The 15181-nt window shown below is 47.4% G+C and overlaps 1 protein-coding gene across 5 annotated transcripts in view; it reads left to right on the top strand.

The window, feature by feature from the left end:
- SETX (senataxin) overlaps positions 1–15181 on the top strand; it is a 631151-nt gene that overhangs the window by 350964 nt on the left and 265006 nt on the right. For all 5 annotated transcript variants that reach the window (XM_086924766.1, XM_086924768.1, XM_086924765.1 and 2 more), the window contains one exon: positions 7824–7932. In XM_086924766.1, coding sequence (XP_086780892.1) covers positions 7824–7932 — 109 coding nt within the window. The remainder of the gene's footprint in view (positions 1–7823; positions 7933–15181) is intronic.

Below are 15181 nucleotides of genomic sequence, written 5' to 3' on the forward strand. Positions count from 1 at the left end.
TAGGTAATGCGGGAGGGCTGGGAAATGCGAGGGCCAGGGGGTATGGCGCTGGGCGCGGTCCAGGCGCGGACGGGCGTAGACGGGCTTACCGCACCTTCGGCGCGAATGGGGCGCGTGGACGCTGCGCGTGTGGACATCTAACATAAATGGAGAGTGGAGGGGGCGGAGCGTGGGAGGGGCAGCAGGGAGGCGGTAGTGTGGGTGAGGGGCGGGTCAGGGGATACCAATAACAAAATGGAGGGTCAAAGGGAAAGGCAGACAGGGACAACAAATGTAAAAATGCGTCGAGTGAGCAGTTCTCTGAAATTATTAAATAAATACTGGATAAGCGAGCGCAGCAGCCTGAGCGAAGTCGCGCTAAAGAAATCAATCAAAGCAGCGGCGCTACAATGGAATGCTAAACAGCGCTACAATTCTGTGCACAGCAGCGCTATAATTGAATGCACAACAGCGCTACAATCCTATGCACAACAGCGCTACAATTCTATGCACAACAGCGCTACAATTCTATGCACAACAGCGCTATAATTCTATGCACATCAGCGCTATAATTGGATGCTTCACAGCGCTACAATTCTAAGCCCAACAGCGCTACAATTGAATGCTAGACAGAACACGAAATTGACGGTACCAGAAGTCGTTCTAATCAGTAAAAGGAACAGCACAGTCTTTGTGAAGGTAAATATATATATGTTACAAGCTAATCCAATACACACTTGGATTATTTTAAGACCGCACAGTGGTAATTAGTTTTGTGGACACTTTTATTTAACCTTCGCAACCGCGCCAAACTATTTAGTTTTCATTGTGTTTCTTTTCGACAAAGTGCTGCACCATGGGTGCGGACAGTACTTTGTTCTTGATCCTAGATCTGTGTTGGGATATTCGTTGGTTGGCTTTTTGGGTGGTTTTTCCTATATACAATTTGGGACACGGGCACATGACTGCATATATTACATTAGATGTTTTGCAGTTCGAGAATCCTTTGTGTGTCCATTTTGTTGTCTTGAATGAAAATTCTTCACCTTCAATTGTATTGGGGCAGGAAGCACGCGACCCACATTTGTGGTGGCCTGTTACAGGTGGTAGTTTCCACAATGTGCGTAAGTCAGTTTTGGCTTTGCTTACTCCCAGATCGGCCCTTACAATCCGCTGGGCTATACTTCTGTTTTTCTTTAGGGCAAACAGAGGTTGCTCCATCGGGACTTCTGAATTTTTAATCAGATGCCAATTCTTTAGAATGATAGATTTCAACTTGTTTGTGTATGGTCCGAAAGTGGTAACACATACCGGCCTCTCCAATGGTTTGGTTTCTTTGTTGGTTCTCAATAACTCATCTCGTGGAGTGTGCCATGCCCTAGTAGTTGAGTGTTTCAATAATTTGTGGGGATAACCCCTCCGCTGTAATTGATCACTCACTATTTGTGAATGGATCAGAAAGTCTTCTTTTCTAGAGCAATTCCGTCGGATTCTCAGCATTTGTCCGTACGGCAGGTTAGATTTTAAACTTTTGGGGTGGTAACTGGCATAGTGTAAAATTGTGTTCTTATCAGTGTCTTTGCGATGTAAGGTGGTAGTCAATTCATTTTCATGAGGAAAAACCACAACATCTAGAAAGGTAAGCGATGTTCTGCTAAATGTCATTGTGAATTTTATATCTGGGTGTCTGGTATTGAGCCACTGATGGAACTGGGTGAGCGTTTCTTCTGACCCATTCCATTGGCGTCGGCCATCTGGCTGTAGGCATACAACATAGCGACACAATAATGAATGTACCTGAATGAGTTTTGGTGCACAGGATTTAATGCCTGTTCTATGAAAAAAATGATGAAAGCGTAATTGTTCATGAATTATTTTTCATTTATTCTTGTTTGCACACATTGTTTTGAAATGTATTGAAATGTACGAAATATTGCGTTTATTCGTATCCCCAGCAAAAGGGATATTTTCAGCCTCTGTATATTGTTGAAATTTGAAAATTGTTTTGAAATGCATGATTTATGACAAATGCATACCTTCTCTAAATAAATAATAGAAGGCACACACCAGCTGAATAAACCAGTTCTGGTCTGTTAAAATCGAGTCCTGGCATGTTCTTCTTTATTAAATGTAACTTGTCCAGCCAGGACCCGTAGGACAAAACCCCTCCATTTAGAGTCAAAGTAATAATAAGCAAGGTTGGGTTCAACTCGATGGCTTTCTATAGCGACAGGCTGTGTCCCCATGTTATAACTTAGCAGAGAAGATTGAAAATGTTGCCTTAGGCCTTCTTTTCTCCAATGTATTATGGTTGCGTAATGTGTGCATCGACAAGACCGTGGCCATGGGTTGTGCTTTCTAGAATTAAAAACCAGATACATGCAATGTCAAATGCACTAGTTCATAACGCTTATCTGCCCGATGTGAATAAAAGGCGGACAATGTACAGGTATGCAATCACTGTGGTAGCAAAAGCTCAACCCAAGGCTTTAAAGTTCAATCTGTAACTGAAGGAGGAAATTAATCTTGAAAAGACACCCAAAGCTCCCACCCGACAAGCTTTGTTGCAGTCACCTACAGCTGCAATCAAGTAACCCATATTTGATGGTGGTTGAACAATATTTTGAAAGGGCACTCTTTACTTGATAGTCAGGTTGAAGTGGTACTGCCATTGCACTATTAAAATTCGAATCTTTAGCTAGGATCCGTCAAGGCTAAAAACTGCAATTTCCTAGCAAAACACACATCCCCACAGCTTCAGACTGTGGTTCAATTCTGGAGACATGTAACTGCTGAGGATTCACAAGAAGAGATAACATTTGTATAGGTGCAATATGGAGAACATAATTATTTCTGTGTACTGCAAACGGCAAGGGGTTCAACATTTGATTGCCTAGTGGTGTGGTTAAAAGGACTAGGCAAAGGTTAACTTGCAATACATAGTGACTCAGCTTGCAAAATTGTTTCACCACTGGGTATTTGCACCTAATGTACACTTTTCCTAGGCGGTGTTACAGGACAATCCTAAAGCACCAGTAGCATCACATAACCCTATCATAAACACAAGAGCACTGCTAAGTTATAAAATGGAGTTACAGACCGTCTCTATCGAAAGGCTTTGAGGTTTCTTGAACATATTGGTAGCCAGATAGATGGTTTTATTGACTTTGATTGATTGCTTTATTGATTTATTTTGGGGATGACTGGTGTCATGCTCTCCTGATCTTTCTACTTATCTGCGGGTAGTAGCTGTTACCAATCCAGTCTTCTTGACCCATCCCACCCCAGTTTCATCGTTTTGAGGTTTGTGAAAGGAATCACTAATCTGTTGGGCTGTATATTCACTGCACGGCCTGCTGCTCCCCATGCGTTTCGTCACCCTTCCTCCCTTGTAATTATTTACTTCACTTTTGGCCGTGACTCGCATGCCTGCGCAGCGAAGGCATAGGTATGGCACCTTTGTCCGTTGTCATCTTTCTTATGGTTACCGTTCACTTGTATTCGTATTCATGTTTTATTCATGCATCCCCCCCATCCCCTGGCGATCAGATCTCAAAGTTGTCGCCTCGCCTTAGAATAAGAGGCTGATTGAAGCTTTTTGCATGGCAAGTAACCGGACGTCTTTGCTGCTTTTAAACTTGAGCAGAAACAAAAAGCATAACTGGGCGCCTTGAAACATAAAACCTGAGCTTCGGAGCACTGGAGTGCTGCACTCATCGCATGCCCTTAATTGCATTCCTGTCACGTATAAAATAGCTGAGGTTTGTTTGGACTACACTTCAGACTGACTTTAGTTTGCCACTTCCTTTATAGCACGATTATAGGGTGACACACAGCCAGCTGGTTATTTGAGAAAATAAGACATTTAGGGAAGAAATGCTGTACAATATTAACATTATACTGTACATAAGATGAGCTAGATTCAGTTATGAATATAAATGATTGTATTTGTAAATAAATATATATATATATGTATATGTATAATATCTATATATAGTGCATGTTATTTTTCAGTGCTGTATAACTTCCACCACTCTACCGCCCTCACTCTACCACTCTACCGCCCTCACTCTACCACTCTACTGCCCTCATGCCCTCACTCTACCGTCCTCACTCTACCACTCTACCGCCCTCACACCCTCACTCTACCATCCTCAATATACCACCCTGCTGCCCTCAGGCCCTCACTCTACCGCCCTCACACTGCCACTCTACCGCCCTCACTCTACCGCCCTCACTCTACCGCCCTCACTCTACCGCCCTCACTCTACCGCCCTCACTCTACCGCCCTCACTCTACCGCCCTCACTCTACCGCCCTCACCCTACCACTCTACCGCCCTCACCCTACCACTCTACCGCCCTCACCCTACCACTCTACCGCCCTCACCCTCCCACTCTACCGCCCTCACTCTACCACTCTACCGCCCTCACTTTACCGCCCTCACTCTACCACTCTACAGCCTCACTCTACCACTCTACAGCCTCACTCTACCACTCTACAGCCTCACTCTACCACTCTACAGCCTCACTCTACCACTCTACAGCCTCACTCTACCACTCTACAGCCTCACTCTTACCACTCTACCGCCCTCACTCTACCACTCTACCGCCCTCACTCTACCTCTCTACCGCCCTCACTCTACCTCTCTACCGCCATCACTCTACCACTCTACCGTCCTCACTCTACCACTCTACCGCCCTCACACCCTCACTCTACCGCCCTCAATATACCACTCTACTGACCTCAGGCCCTCACTCTACCACCCTCACTCTACCACCCTCAATATACCACTCTACCGCCCTCACCCTCACTCTACCACCCTCAATATACCTCTCTACTGCCATCACGCCCTCACTCTACCACCCTCACACTACCACTCTACCGCCCTCACTCTGCCGCCTCTACTGCCCTCACTCTACCACCCACACGCCCTCACTCTACTGCCTTCACTCTACCGCCCTCACACACTCACTCTACCGCCCTCACTCTACCGCCCTCACGCCCTCACTCTACCGCCCTCACTCACTCTACCGCCCTCACTCACTCACTCAATCTATTGCCCTCTATCTAGCTATCGCCCTCCCTCTATCTATCTATCGCCCTCCCTCTATCTATCTATTGCCCTCCCTCTATCCCCCTCCCTCCCTCTATCCCCCTCCCTCTATCCCCTCCCTCTATCACCCTCCCTCCCTCTATCGCCCTCCCTGTATTCCACCCACCTCATTCTCTAACTTCCTGTTCTCTTTTCCCGTGCTGAGCTGCTGCTCTCTTCCACCCTGCCTCCTTCTCTAACTCCGTTATCTTCTCTTCTCCTGTGCTGATCTGCTGCTCTTCCACCGCGCCTCCTTCTTTAACTTCGTTTTCGTCTCCTGTGCAAATCTGCTGTTCTCTCCCACCTCCTCTTTCTCTAACTCCCTGTTCTCTTCTCCTGTGCTGATCTGCTGCTCTCTTCCACCCGCCTCCTTCTTTAACTCCATGTTCTGTTCTGCTGTGCTGTTATGCTGCTCTCTTCCACCTCTCCACCACAGCACCACTCCGCACGACCCCAGTATCACTCAGCACCACCCCAGTATCACTCAGCACCACCCCAGCACCACTCAGCACCACCCCAGCACCACTCAGCACCACCCCAGCACCACTCAGCGCAACCACAGCACCACTCAGCGCAACCACAGCACCACTCAGCGCAACCACAGCACCACTCAGCGCAACCACAGCACCACTTAGCGCAACTACAGCACCACTCAGCGCAACCACAGCACCACTCAGCGCAACCACAGCACCACTCAGCGCAACCACAGCACCACTCAGCGCAACCACAGCACCACTCAGCGCAACCACAGCACCACTCAGCGCAACCACAGCACCACTCAGCGCAACCACAGCATCACTCAGCGCAACCACAGCATCACTCAGCACCACCACAGCATCACTCAGCACCACCACAGCATCACTCAGCACCACCACAGCACCATCACAGCATCACTCAGCGCAACCACAGCATCACTCAGCGCAACCACAGCATCACTCAGCACCACAACAGCATCACTGGTTCAAATATGTTCTTTCAATGTTTCAGGCTGTTTTCAAGTTTTCACGCTTAATACAAATCACAAAAAAATGTTAATATTTCACATCTGTTCTTGGATTTTCTTCACAATAAAAAACACTGAACATAATCTTCACAAAAGTTATTTACAAAAGTTTAAGCTATTGCCATTACAAATTAAATAAATTATTTAAGTATTAATTATTTAAAAAAATTAAAAGCCATTGTTATTTGTAATATCAATACATCAAAGTCAAGTAAATACAAAACATGTTGCATTACAAATGCTATAGGTGTCACATTTGCGAAAGTTATAACTATTGGCATTGTAAATGACAAAGCTAATAATTTAGCTATTTTAAAAAATAACACATAATAAAAAAAATGTAATTTATAAGACCAATAGCTCAAACTTTCCTAAAGCGAGCCCTATTGCATTTCCAATGCTTGTTTGATTGTGTCACTCTGATCTTGTTCGGTTACCATTTTTCGACCTTTCATTTTCTTTTGAAATGGAACAAATGTATCCTACTGTTAGTGTAATTGAAGAGGGCTGTGGGGCAAAATGATAAGCCTAATGCTAGAACTTCAGTTTGGGCTTTCGTTTGTACATAATCCGAATGATTTACAACAGTTCGTTTATCCATCACTTGGACGCTGTCTGGCCTCTAGTTTGCACTGCCACTAAGCTGTCTAGAATGCCTTGTTTTTTTGCACCTCCTCTGACTCCTTGTCCTCTACCTCCATATTCCTGGACTCTTCGGTTGCCCCTGATCGCCAGCCTCCCTTGGCCCAGAAGGTTGATTTCTTTAAAAAATTTGGATTTTACTCCAGTAATTTCTGACTGTACTGATGCATCACTCTCACTCGCATTACTTTCTATTTGATCTGTTGTCCCAACTGTGGTCGTCCCCTTTCCTTTTTGGCCTGAGGTATTCCCAGAGGCAGAGGCAATTACTTGTGGTGTTTGTATTTTATTAATTTCTGTCAATTGATAAAATTTACGCCCAAAAGTTAATTCCACCTTTTCCAATCTTATGTGTTTGGATATGTATGTATATGTGTGTATATATGCATATGTATATATATATATGTATGTATATATATATATGTATATATATGTATATAGATATAGATATATAGATATACATATACATATACATATATATATAATATGCATTAAGTCTGTTTCACCTACTACAGCTGTGTATTGCTTTCTACCCACAATCTTCTAAGGGTATTTAGGTTGCCTGCAATACTGCTTGCTATTGGATTCAAGCATGTGAGTCTATGAAAGATTCAATCCTGGACAAAAAAAATAAGTTACTTACCTGTAACAACAGGTACCCAGTATTGGTTTCTTTCATTGATTCACATGCGACCCATTCTCCTCTCCTAAAAGGCTCCCTTTATAGGTTGGGTTTATATATTCCTGCTTGTTCTTAAAAATCTGAGGGACTCCGCCTCTGTTGTGAGTGTTCTAGAGGCTGCTGTCAACTGATTATAGTTTGTTAGTTACGTTTATGACTATAATAAACATTTGTTCTTACTTTAGTATTTGAAACGTTTTGCACAGTAACATGTATATGTTTTAAACTTGTTGTAAGTATTTGTCTAACGTCTGAGTTGGGCCTTGTTTTTAACTTGATGGCTTAAGCTCTCTTGTTGGCTCTTTAGAAAAATCTGGATATGCTTTGAAAATGGGATCGCGATTGAGTGTGCGCCCTTCACTGACTTAAGGGGCATACTTCAGTATGGAGAACCAGTCTGACGGGAGTATTTTTTTGTTCCAGATCGTACAAGAATGGCAAGAAAACCAAAGGAGAAAGTTTAGGTCGACTTACCAGCTACAGCTACAAAATTTCTGCACAGACAGTCAGATAAACCGTGTAGATTTTCAAGGTAGGATTCGCTTGGTAAACACATGAGAATAATGATGCATATCTTTTATAAACAAAGGTTTCTGCACTCTTTTTTTGAAAAGGTAAATGGATCCTATCTGTGTATAAAGTTTATTACTTGCGTATGAGTAGCTTGCATGGCTTATTGATATTAATTACGTTTTCTATGAAGATTTAAAGGACTATTCAATCTCTTAGAAGGCCAATTTCTGAAACGGTCTCTTCAAACTTTCCAAATTCTCGTAGGACTCTGATGGTGGTCTCAAAGAACCTTATAACAGGCATGACACATGTCTCTCTTTTTTATTGATCTCAGGTTGACACAATCCAGATTGAGGGCACTTGATCTCCAATAGAACATGCATGCAATTTCAATCACCTGAAGTGCAAGGCGGTGCATCTAGCCCTGAACTAACGTTTCCATCAGTTCCAGATTACCAAATAGGCAAATTAGGCACGTCAAGTCAAGTCAAGTCATAGAATTTATATAGCGCACTACATACCCAGAGGGTTTCAAGGCGCTTAGGAAGGGGAGGAGGATTATTTGTCAAAAATCCACGTTTTAAGCTGCTTTCTGAACGCTAGGTGATTCTGGGTGAGGCGAAGGTAAGCGGGGAGTGAGTTCCATGTTTTGGCAGCTAGGTATGAGAAGGATCTGCCTCCCATGGTGGTCTTGTTGATGCGAGGTACAGTGGCGAAGGCTTGGCTGGAAGAGCGAAGTTGGCGGGAGGGGGTGTAGAAGGACAGTCGAGAGTTGAGGCAGTCTGGTCCGATGTTGTAGAGTGATTTGTGTGCGTGGGTAAGCAGTCGGAAAGTAATCCTCTTATTGACGGGTAGCCAGTGGAGGTCTTTAAGGTGACCAGAGATGTGTTCGTAGCGTGGGATGTCTAATATGAGCCTGGCTGAGGCGTTTTGGATTCGTTGTAGTTTCTTCTGGAGTTTAGCGGTGGTACCTGCGTAGAGGGTGTTTCCGTAGTCCAGTCGGCTCGTGACTAGAGCGTGGGTGACTGTTTTCCTTGTTTCGGTGGGGATCCAGCGAAATGTTTTTCTGAGCATGCGAAGAATGTTAAAGCAGGAAGAGGATACGGCGCTGACTTGTCTGTTCATTGAGAGTGAAGAATCCAGGATGACGCCAAGGTTCCGTGCGTGGTCTGTCGGGATGGGTGCATTTCCGAGGGCTTCCGGCCACCAGGAGTCGTCCCATGCAGAGGGGGATTTACCTAAGATGAGGACTTCTGTTTTGTCTGAGTTCAGTTTCAGACGGCTTTGTTTCATCCATTCGGCGACTTCTTTCATTCCTTCGTGTAGGTTAGTTTTGGCGGTGCTGGGGTCATTGGTGAGAGAAAGGATCAGTTGAGTGTCATCCGCATAAGAGATGATGTTGAGGTTGTGTTGGCGTGCGATGGCCGCGAGGGGGCTCATGTATACGTTGAAGAGGGTGGGACTGAGTGAGGATCCTTGTGGTACGCCGCAGATGATTTCAGAGGCCTCGGACTTGAATGGTGGGAGGCGGACTCTCTGGGTTCTTCCGGTGAGGAACGAGGTGATCCATTCCATTGCCTTTCCTTGGATTCCGATGTTTCTGAGGCGTTGTAAAAGGGTGCTGTGGCAGACTGTGTCGAAGGCTGCAGAGAGGTCGAGGAGGATGAGGGCGACTGTGTCTCCATTGTCCAGTAGGGTTCGAATGTCGTCTGTTGCTGCGATGAGGGCGGTCTCAGTGCTGTGTTTGGCTCGGAAGCCAGATTGTGAGGGGTCGAGTGATTTGTTGGCTTCGAGGAAGGCGGCGAGCTGGTTGTTGACAGCTTTCTCGATGACTTTGGCCGGGAATGGAAGAAGCGAGATGGGGCGGTAGTTTTTGAGTTCGGTGGGGTCTGCTGTTGGTTTTTTCAGGAGGGCGGTGAGTTCAGCGTGTTTCCAGTCTTCTGGGAAGGTAGCGGAGTTGAAGGAGCAGTTGATGACGTCTCGGAGGTGCGGAGCTATGACGGAGTCTGCTTTGTTGAAGATGTGGTGAGGGCATGGGTCTGTGGGGGATCCAGAGTGGATGGAATTCATCAGGCGGATGGTGTCCTCAGTGGAGATTGGGTTCCAGGCGTTAAGGGTGTTAACGGGGGGAAGATGGTCAGCTGATGGTAGGGTGGGTTGGCTTCCGGGTTGGATGTCAAAGCTGTTGTGGATGTCAGCAATCTTGTTGTGGAAAAAAGAGGCTAGGGAGTTGCAGAGGGTTTGAGAGGGGGTGACGTCGTTGGAGTTGGCCGAGGGGTTGGAAAATTCCTTGACGATGTTGAAAAGTTCCTTGCTGTTGTGGGCGTTGTTGTCAAGTCGATCCTTGAATGCTGTTTTCTTGGCTTTTCGGATCAGTTGGTGGTGAGTACGGATGGCGCTTTTGAAGGCGTCCTTGTTGCTGGTGGATGGGTCTTTTTTCCAGGCCTTTTCAAGGGAGCGGCACAGTTTCTTGGACTTCTTGAGGTCATCGTTGAACCATGAGGCCTTCTTGATGCCAAGTTTGTGTTGACGTTTTTTCAGTGGTGCTAAGGTGTCGGCGGTGTTGGATAACCAAAGGGTGAGGTTGGAGGCGGCTTCGTTGGCGTTAGAAGAGGGGGCTGGGGAGGTTTGAAGGAGCGATGTGGAGATCTGCTCCGTGGTGATTTTGTTCCAGTTTCTTTGTAGAGTTGGTTGGAGGTGGATGATGGGTTTCGGCTTGTTGTAGGTGAAGTGAACGCAGCTGTGGTCAGTCCAGAGGAGATCCGTAGTGTGGCTGAAGGAGGCATGGTTGCTGGAGGTGAAGAGGGGGTCAAGTGTGTGACCTGCGATGTGGGTGGGGGAGGTGACCAGTTGTTTAAGTCCGAGGTTGGCTAGGTTGTCCAAGAGGGCGGCGGTGTTGCGGTCGTTGATCTTTTCAAGGTGGAAGTTGAGGTCTCCCAGAAGGATGTAGTCTTTGGAGGGGAGCGCGTGTGGAGTGATGAAGTCCGTGATGTCTTCGCTGAATTTTGCGCGGGGTCCTGGTGGTCTGTAGAGGAGGGTGCCTCTGAGTGTGGTCTTGGGGTCGATGTGGATCTGGAAGTGAAGGTGTTCGGAGTTAGCGAGGTTGGCGTCAGAGCTGGTTGAGATGCGGATTGATTTCTTATGGACGATAGCGATTCCACCTCCTGTATGGTCGGTGCGGTCCTTGCGTGTGATCTTATAGTCGTCAGGGATAGCGATGGCGATGTCAGGGGCGGAGGAAGCGTTCATCCATGTTTCCGTTAGGAAGGCGACGTCAGGAGAGATGGTGTCTAGTAGGTTCCAAAGGTCAATGGCGTGCCTGTGGACCGAGCGGGTGTTGAGAAGGATGCATTCTAGGTGGTTGGGGTCGGGAATCTGTGTTGTGGTCGTAGCGGAGATGTTGTCGGTGCCGCTAAATTTGCAGGAGAGGCAGGAGAACGGTCCATGGGTGCGTCCAGGAGCGGCTTGGACGCAGTTGGGGGCGCGACCGGGGTTAAGGGCTAGGAGGGTGGCGGCATCGTAGGTGACGCGGGGGGGCTGGGCAGCGCGAGGGGCAGGCAAGCTCATATTCTGGCTGCTGTCCGTTTGTAAAAAAAAAAAACAGGTGCATTGGGTATTAAGATATGATTAGTGAGGGGACCCCCGAAATTTTGACTGCCTAGGGGCCTCTACAGGGTTTAATCCGGCACTGGTTCCTATTGTTCACCAGCAACTCCTTGTTGCTGGAGATTACCACAAAAGTGTTTGTGGTGTGCAAACAGCACACCACAAGATCGAGCACCATGTCTGTTTCCCTGCATGGACTCTGTTCATTTATACCAAGATCAATGGTTCCCTCTGTAGATTAGGCACACTGGAAGAAACTCATCCATCTGCTGAGGCCTTGCACCAGTAGGCTGGTATACAGGCAACTACATCATCCTCATTATTTGTGGTGGACATAAAGTTTGATAATTGTGACCACCCTGGATTGGGAAATCACCAATTCAGTTTAATGGTATTTAGACAGACCAGTGGTCATCTTAAGTAGGTTTAGTTTAACCCCCCCCCCCCACCCCCACACACACACTCACCCACAACCCCCACCCCTCCTTCCAATGCCCCTTCTCTTCTACCCTCTCATGACTTTAAAACCGATCCTTAAAGGGTGTTTTTGCTTGGATGGCCCAGTAAAAGGCATGCAGTTAAGTGTTCTGCCTGTTTGGGCCTGTCGGTCTGCATTTGGGCCAGGGACTAATCGCTATGTTACTGTTACACCAGAATAATTAATCAGTGGTGTGTCCATAACTACCAATTAGGGCCAGTTGTGCACATCACACTCGCAGACCTTTGTTTTTGCAATGTTCAGTAGTAAATGCTTCAGTTTGATTTAAATGGGTTTTACAACAGAAACAAGATACAACTTTGTAAATCTTGACCTACGATGAAAATATTTTATGTGTTGCTATGCGAAGTTCTTTAAATGTTTGTGGTATCCTGTGTGTTAATGGGTAACGACTTGCAGAAATGCGATTGAAAACTGCAACTGTATCCTGTTTTTTTTAGTCTTTACAATCTCAAGTAGTACTTTAATTATCAAAATATTTATTAGTGCTTCAATGTCATAAGCAAATTTATGATTGTTTTTGTCCTTTCATTTACTGTTGAAATGTCCAAAATTTTTCGTTCATAATCACTATAATTGTTTGTTTTTCTTAGCTTAACTAGAAATGCACTGCTACATTTTTACTGTTATCTTTGTACTTTTGCCATAATCTACTTTTACGATAATCTCATTGTACTAATCCGTATAGTTCTCTTGAGACCCTTAATTGATATTGTCTATTTTATTTTTGTAAAAGGCTATTTACCATCCTGGCGTAGCCTCCGAGTGCTTACCCTCTCTACTCTGTGTTAAGCCTATGATATACAGTTGTGTGTTTGTGCTTCGTGACAAATCATAGTCTGTATTTCTTCCTGAATTACATGCTCTGTTAAACTCATCAATCAATCATTTATAAAGGGCACTACATACCCGTGTGGGTCTCAATGCACGGGGGCGCTACTCATCGAACAGCCAGGTCTTAAGTATCCTCCTGAAGGTCAGCAGGTCTTGGGTCTGTCGTAGGCTCAGTGGGAGGGTGTTCCATGTCTTGGCGGCTAGGTGGGAGAAGGATCTCCCACCGGTGGTTGTTCTTCTGGTGTGCGGGATGGTGGCGAGTGAGAGGTCGGCGAAGCGTAGCTGGCGGTTGGGAATGTAGAAGGAGAGCCGTCTATGAGGTAGACTGGGCTGGTCTTGTGGAGCCTTGTGTGCGTGGGTGAGGAGCTTGAAGGATATCCTCTTGTTGACGGGGAGCCAGTGCAGGTTTCTTAGGTGGGGGGTGATGTGGCCGTGGCGTGGTATGTCGAGGATCAGTCGTGCCAAGGCGTTTTGGATGCATTGTTGTCGTTTGAGCTTGGTCCGAGCTCCCGCGTAGAGGGCGTTTCCGTAGTCGAGTCTGCTGCTGACGAGGGTCTGGGTGACTCTTTTTTTGTATCTGTTGGGATCCATCTGTAGATTTGGCGGAGCATGAGAGGGTGTTGAAGGAGGAGGAGGAGACGGCGTTGGCTTGCTTGGTCATTGAGAGCGTTGAGTCGAGGATGATTCCCAGGTTGCTTGTGTGGTCGGTGGGTGTCGGGGCTGCCCCCACTGCCGTCGGCCACCAGGAGTCGTCCCAGGCTGAAGGGTTGGAGCCGAGAATGAGGACCTCCATCTCGAGTTCAGCTTCAGACGGCTGGTCTTCATCCAGTCAGCGACGGCCTTCATTCCTTCGTGGAGGTTGGCTTTGGTGGTAATGGGGTCCTTGGTGAGGGAGAGGATCAGCTGAGTGCCGTTGGCGTAGGAGTATATGTTGAGGTTGTGCTGTCGGGCTACGTGTGCAAGCGGGCCATGCAAATGTTGAACAGCGTCGGGCTGAGGGAGGATCCCTGGGGTATGCCACAGATGATCTCGGAGGCTTTGGAACAGAGTGGGGCGGGGGAGGCAGTCTCTCTGGGTTCTGCCGCAGATTATCTCGGAGGCTTTGGAAAGGAATGGGGGGAGGCGGACACTCTGGGTTCTGCCGGAGAGGAAGGAGGTGGTCCAATCCAGAGCCTTATCTCTGATCCCTGGGGCGTGGAGGCATGCGCGTAGTGTGTGGTGGCAGACTGTGTCGAAGGTGGCAGAGCGGTCTAGGAGGATGAGTGCTGCGGTCTCGCCATTGTCCAGCAGGGTCCTGATGTCGTCGGTAGGGGCGATGAGGGCAGTCTCGGTGCTGTGGTTGCTGCGGAATCCTGACTGGGAAGGGTCCAGGATTCTGTTATCTTCAAGGTATTGGGTTAGCTGTCTGTTGACGGTTTTCTCGATGACCTTGGCCAGGAAGGGGAGCAGGTAGATGGACCGGAAGTTCCTGAGATCTCTTGGGTCTGCCTTAGGTTTTTTGAGTAGGGGGTTGATCTCTGCGTGTTTCCAGATCTCTAAGAAGGTCGCGGTCTCGAAGGAGAGAGATTGATGACGTTGCGCAGGTGGGGTGCGATGGAGCTGCTTGCTCTGTTGAAGAGGTGGTGCGGGAATGGGTTTGACAGGGAGCCGGAGTGAATTGTGCGTATGGTCTTGATGGGGTCATCGATGCTCACGCTGGCCCAGGCTAGCAGGGGGTCGTGGTCGATGGTGTGCGGAGGGTCTGTTGTGTTGATTTCTGTCGGGCTGTCTGGGTTTTGAAGCTTTTGTGGATGTCTGCTATCTGCAGTGGTAGAAGGTGGCGAGGGAGTCGCACAGGGCTTGCGACGGCGGGATGTCGTTGGTGTTGGAGCTGGGGTTGGAGAGTTCCTTCATGATGTTGAAGAGCTCCTTGCTATTGTGTGCGTTGTTTGAAGGAGGTACTCTTGGCTGCCCGGATGAGGTGGTGGTGGTTGCGGATGGCGTCCTTGTGTGCTGCGTGGCTGTCTGGAGTTTGTTCACTGTGCCATTTCTTCTCTAGTTTCCGGTAGGCTTGCTTGGAGGGTAGGAGTTCTGAGGTGAACCAGCTGGCCCTCTTGCTGGTGTCTCTGTGGGGGGGTTTTTTCAGCGGGGCGAGGGTGTTGGCGGAGTTCTTTATCCAGCGTCTTAGGCTGTGGGCAGTGTCGCCGGTGTTGGAGGGTTCGGTGGGTGGGCTGAGAGCGAGATTTGCGTGTAGTTGGTCTTCTGTGATTTTTCTCCAGCAGCGGCGGGGGATCTGTTGGGTGAGGTGGTGTGTGGTGGGTTTCTGGAAGGCGAAGTGGATGCAGCGGTG

The sequence above is a fragment of the Lissotriton vulgaris genome, chromosome 5, assembly GCF_964263255.1.
Source record: "Lissotriton vulgaris chromosome 5, aLisVul1.2, whole genome shotgun sequence".
NCBI lineage: Eukaryota > Metazoa > Chordata > Amphibia > Caudata > Salamandridae > Lissotriton > Lissotriton vulgaris.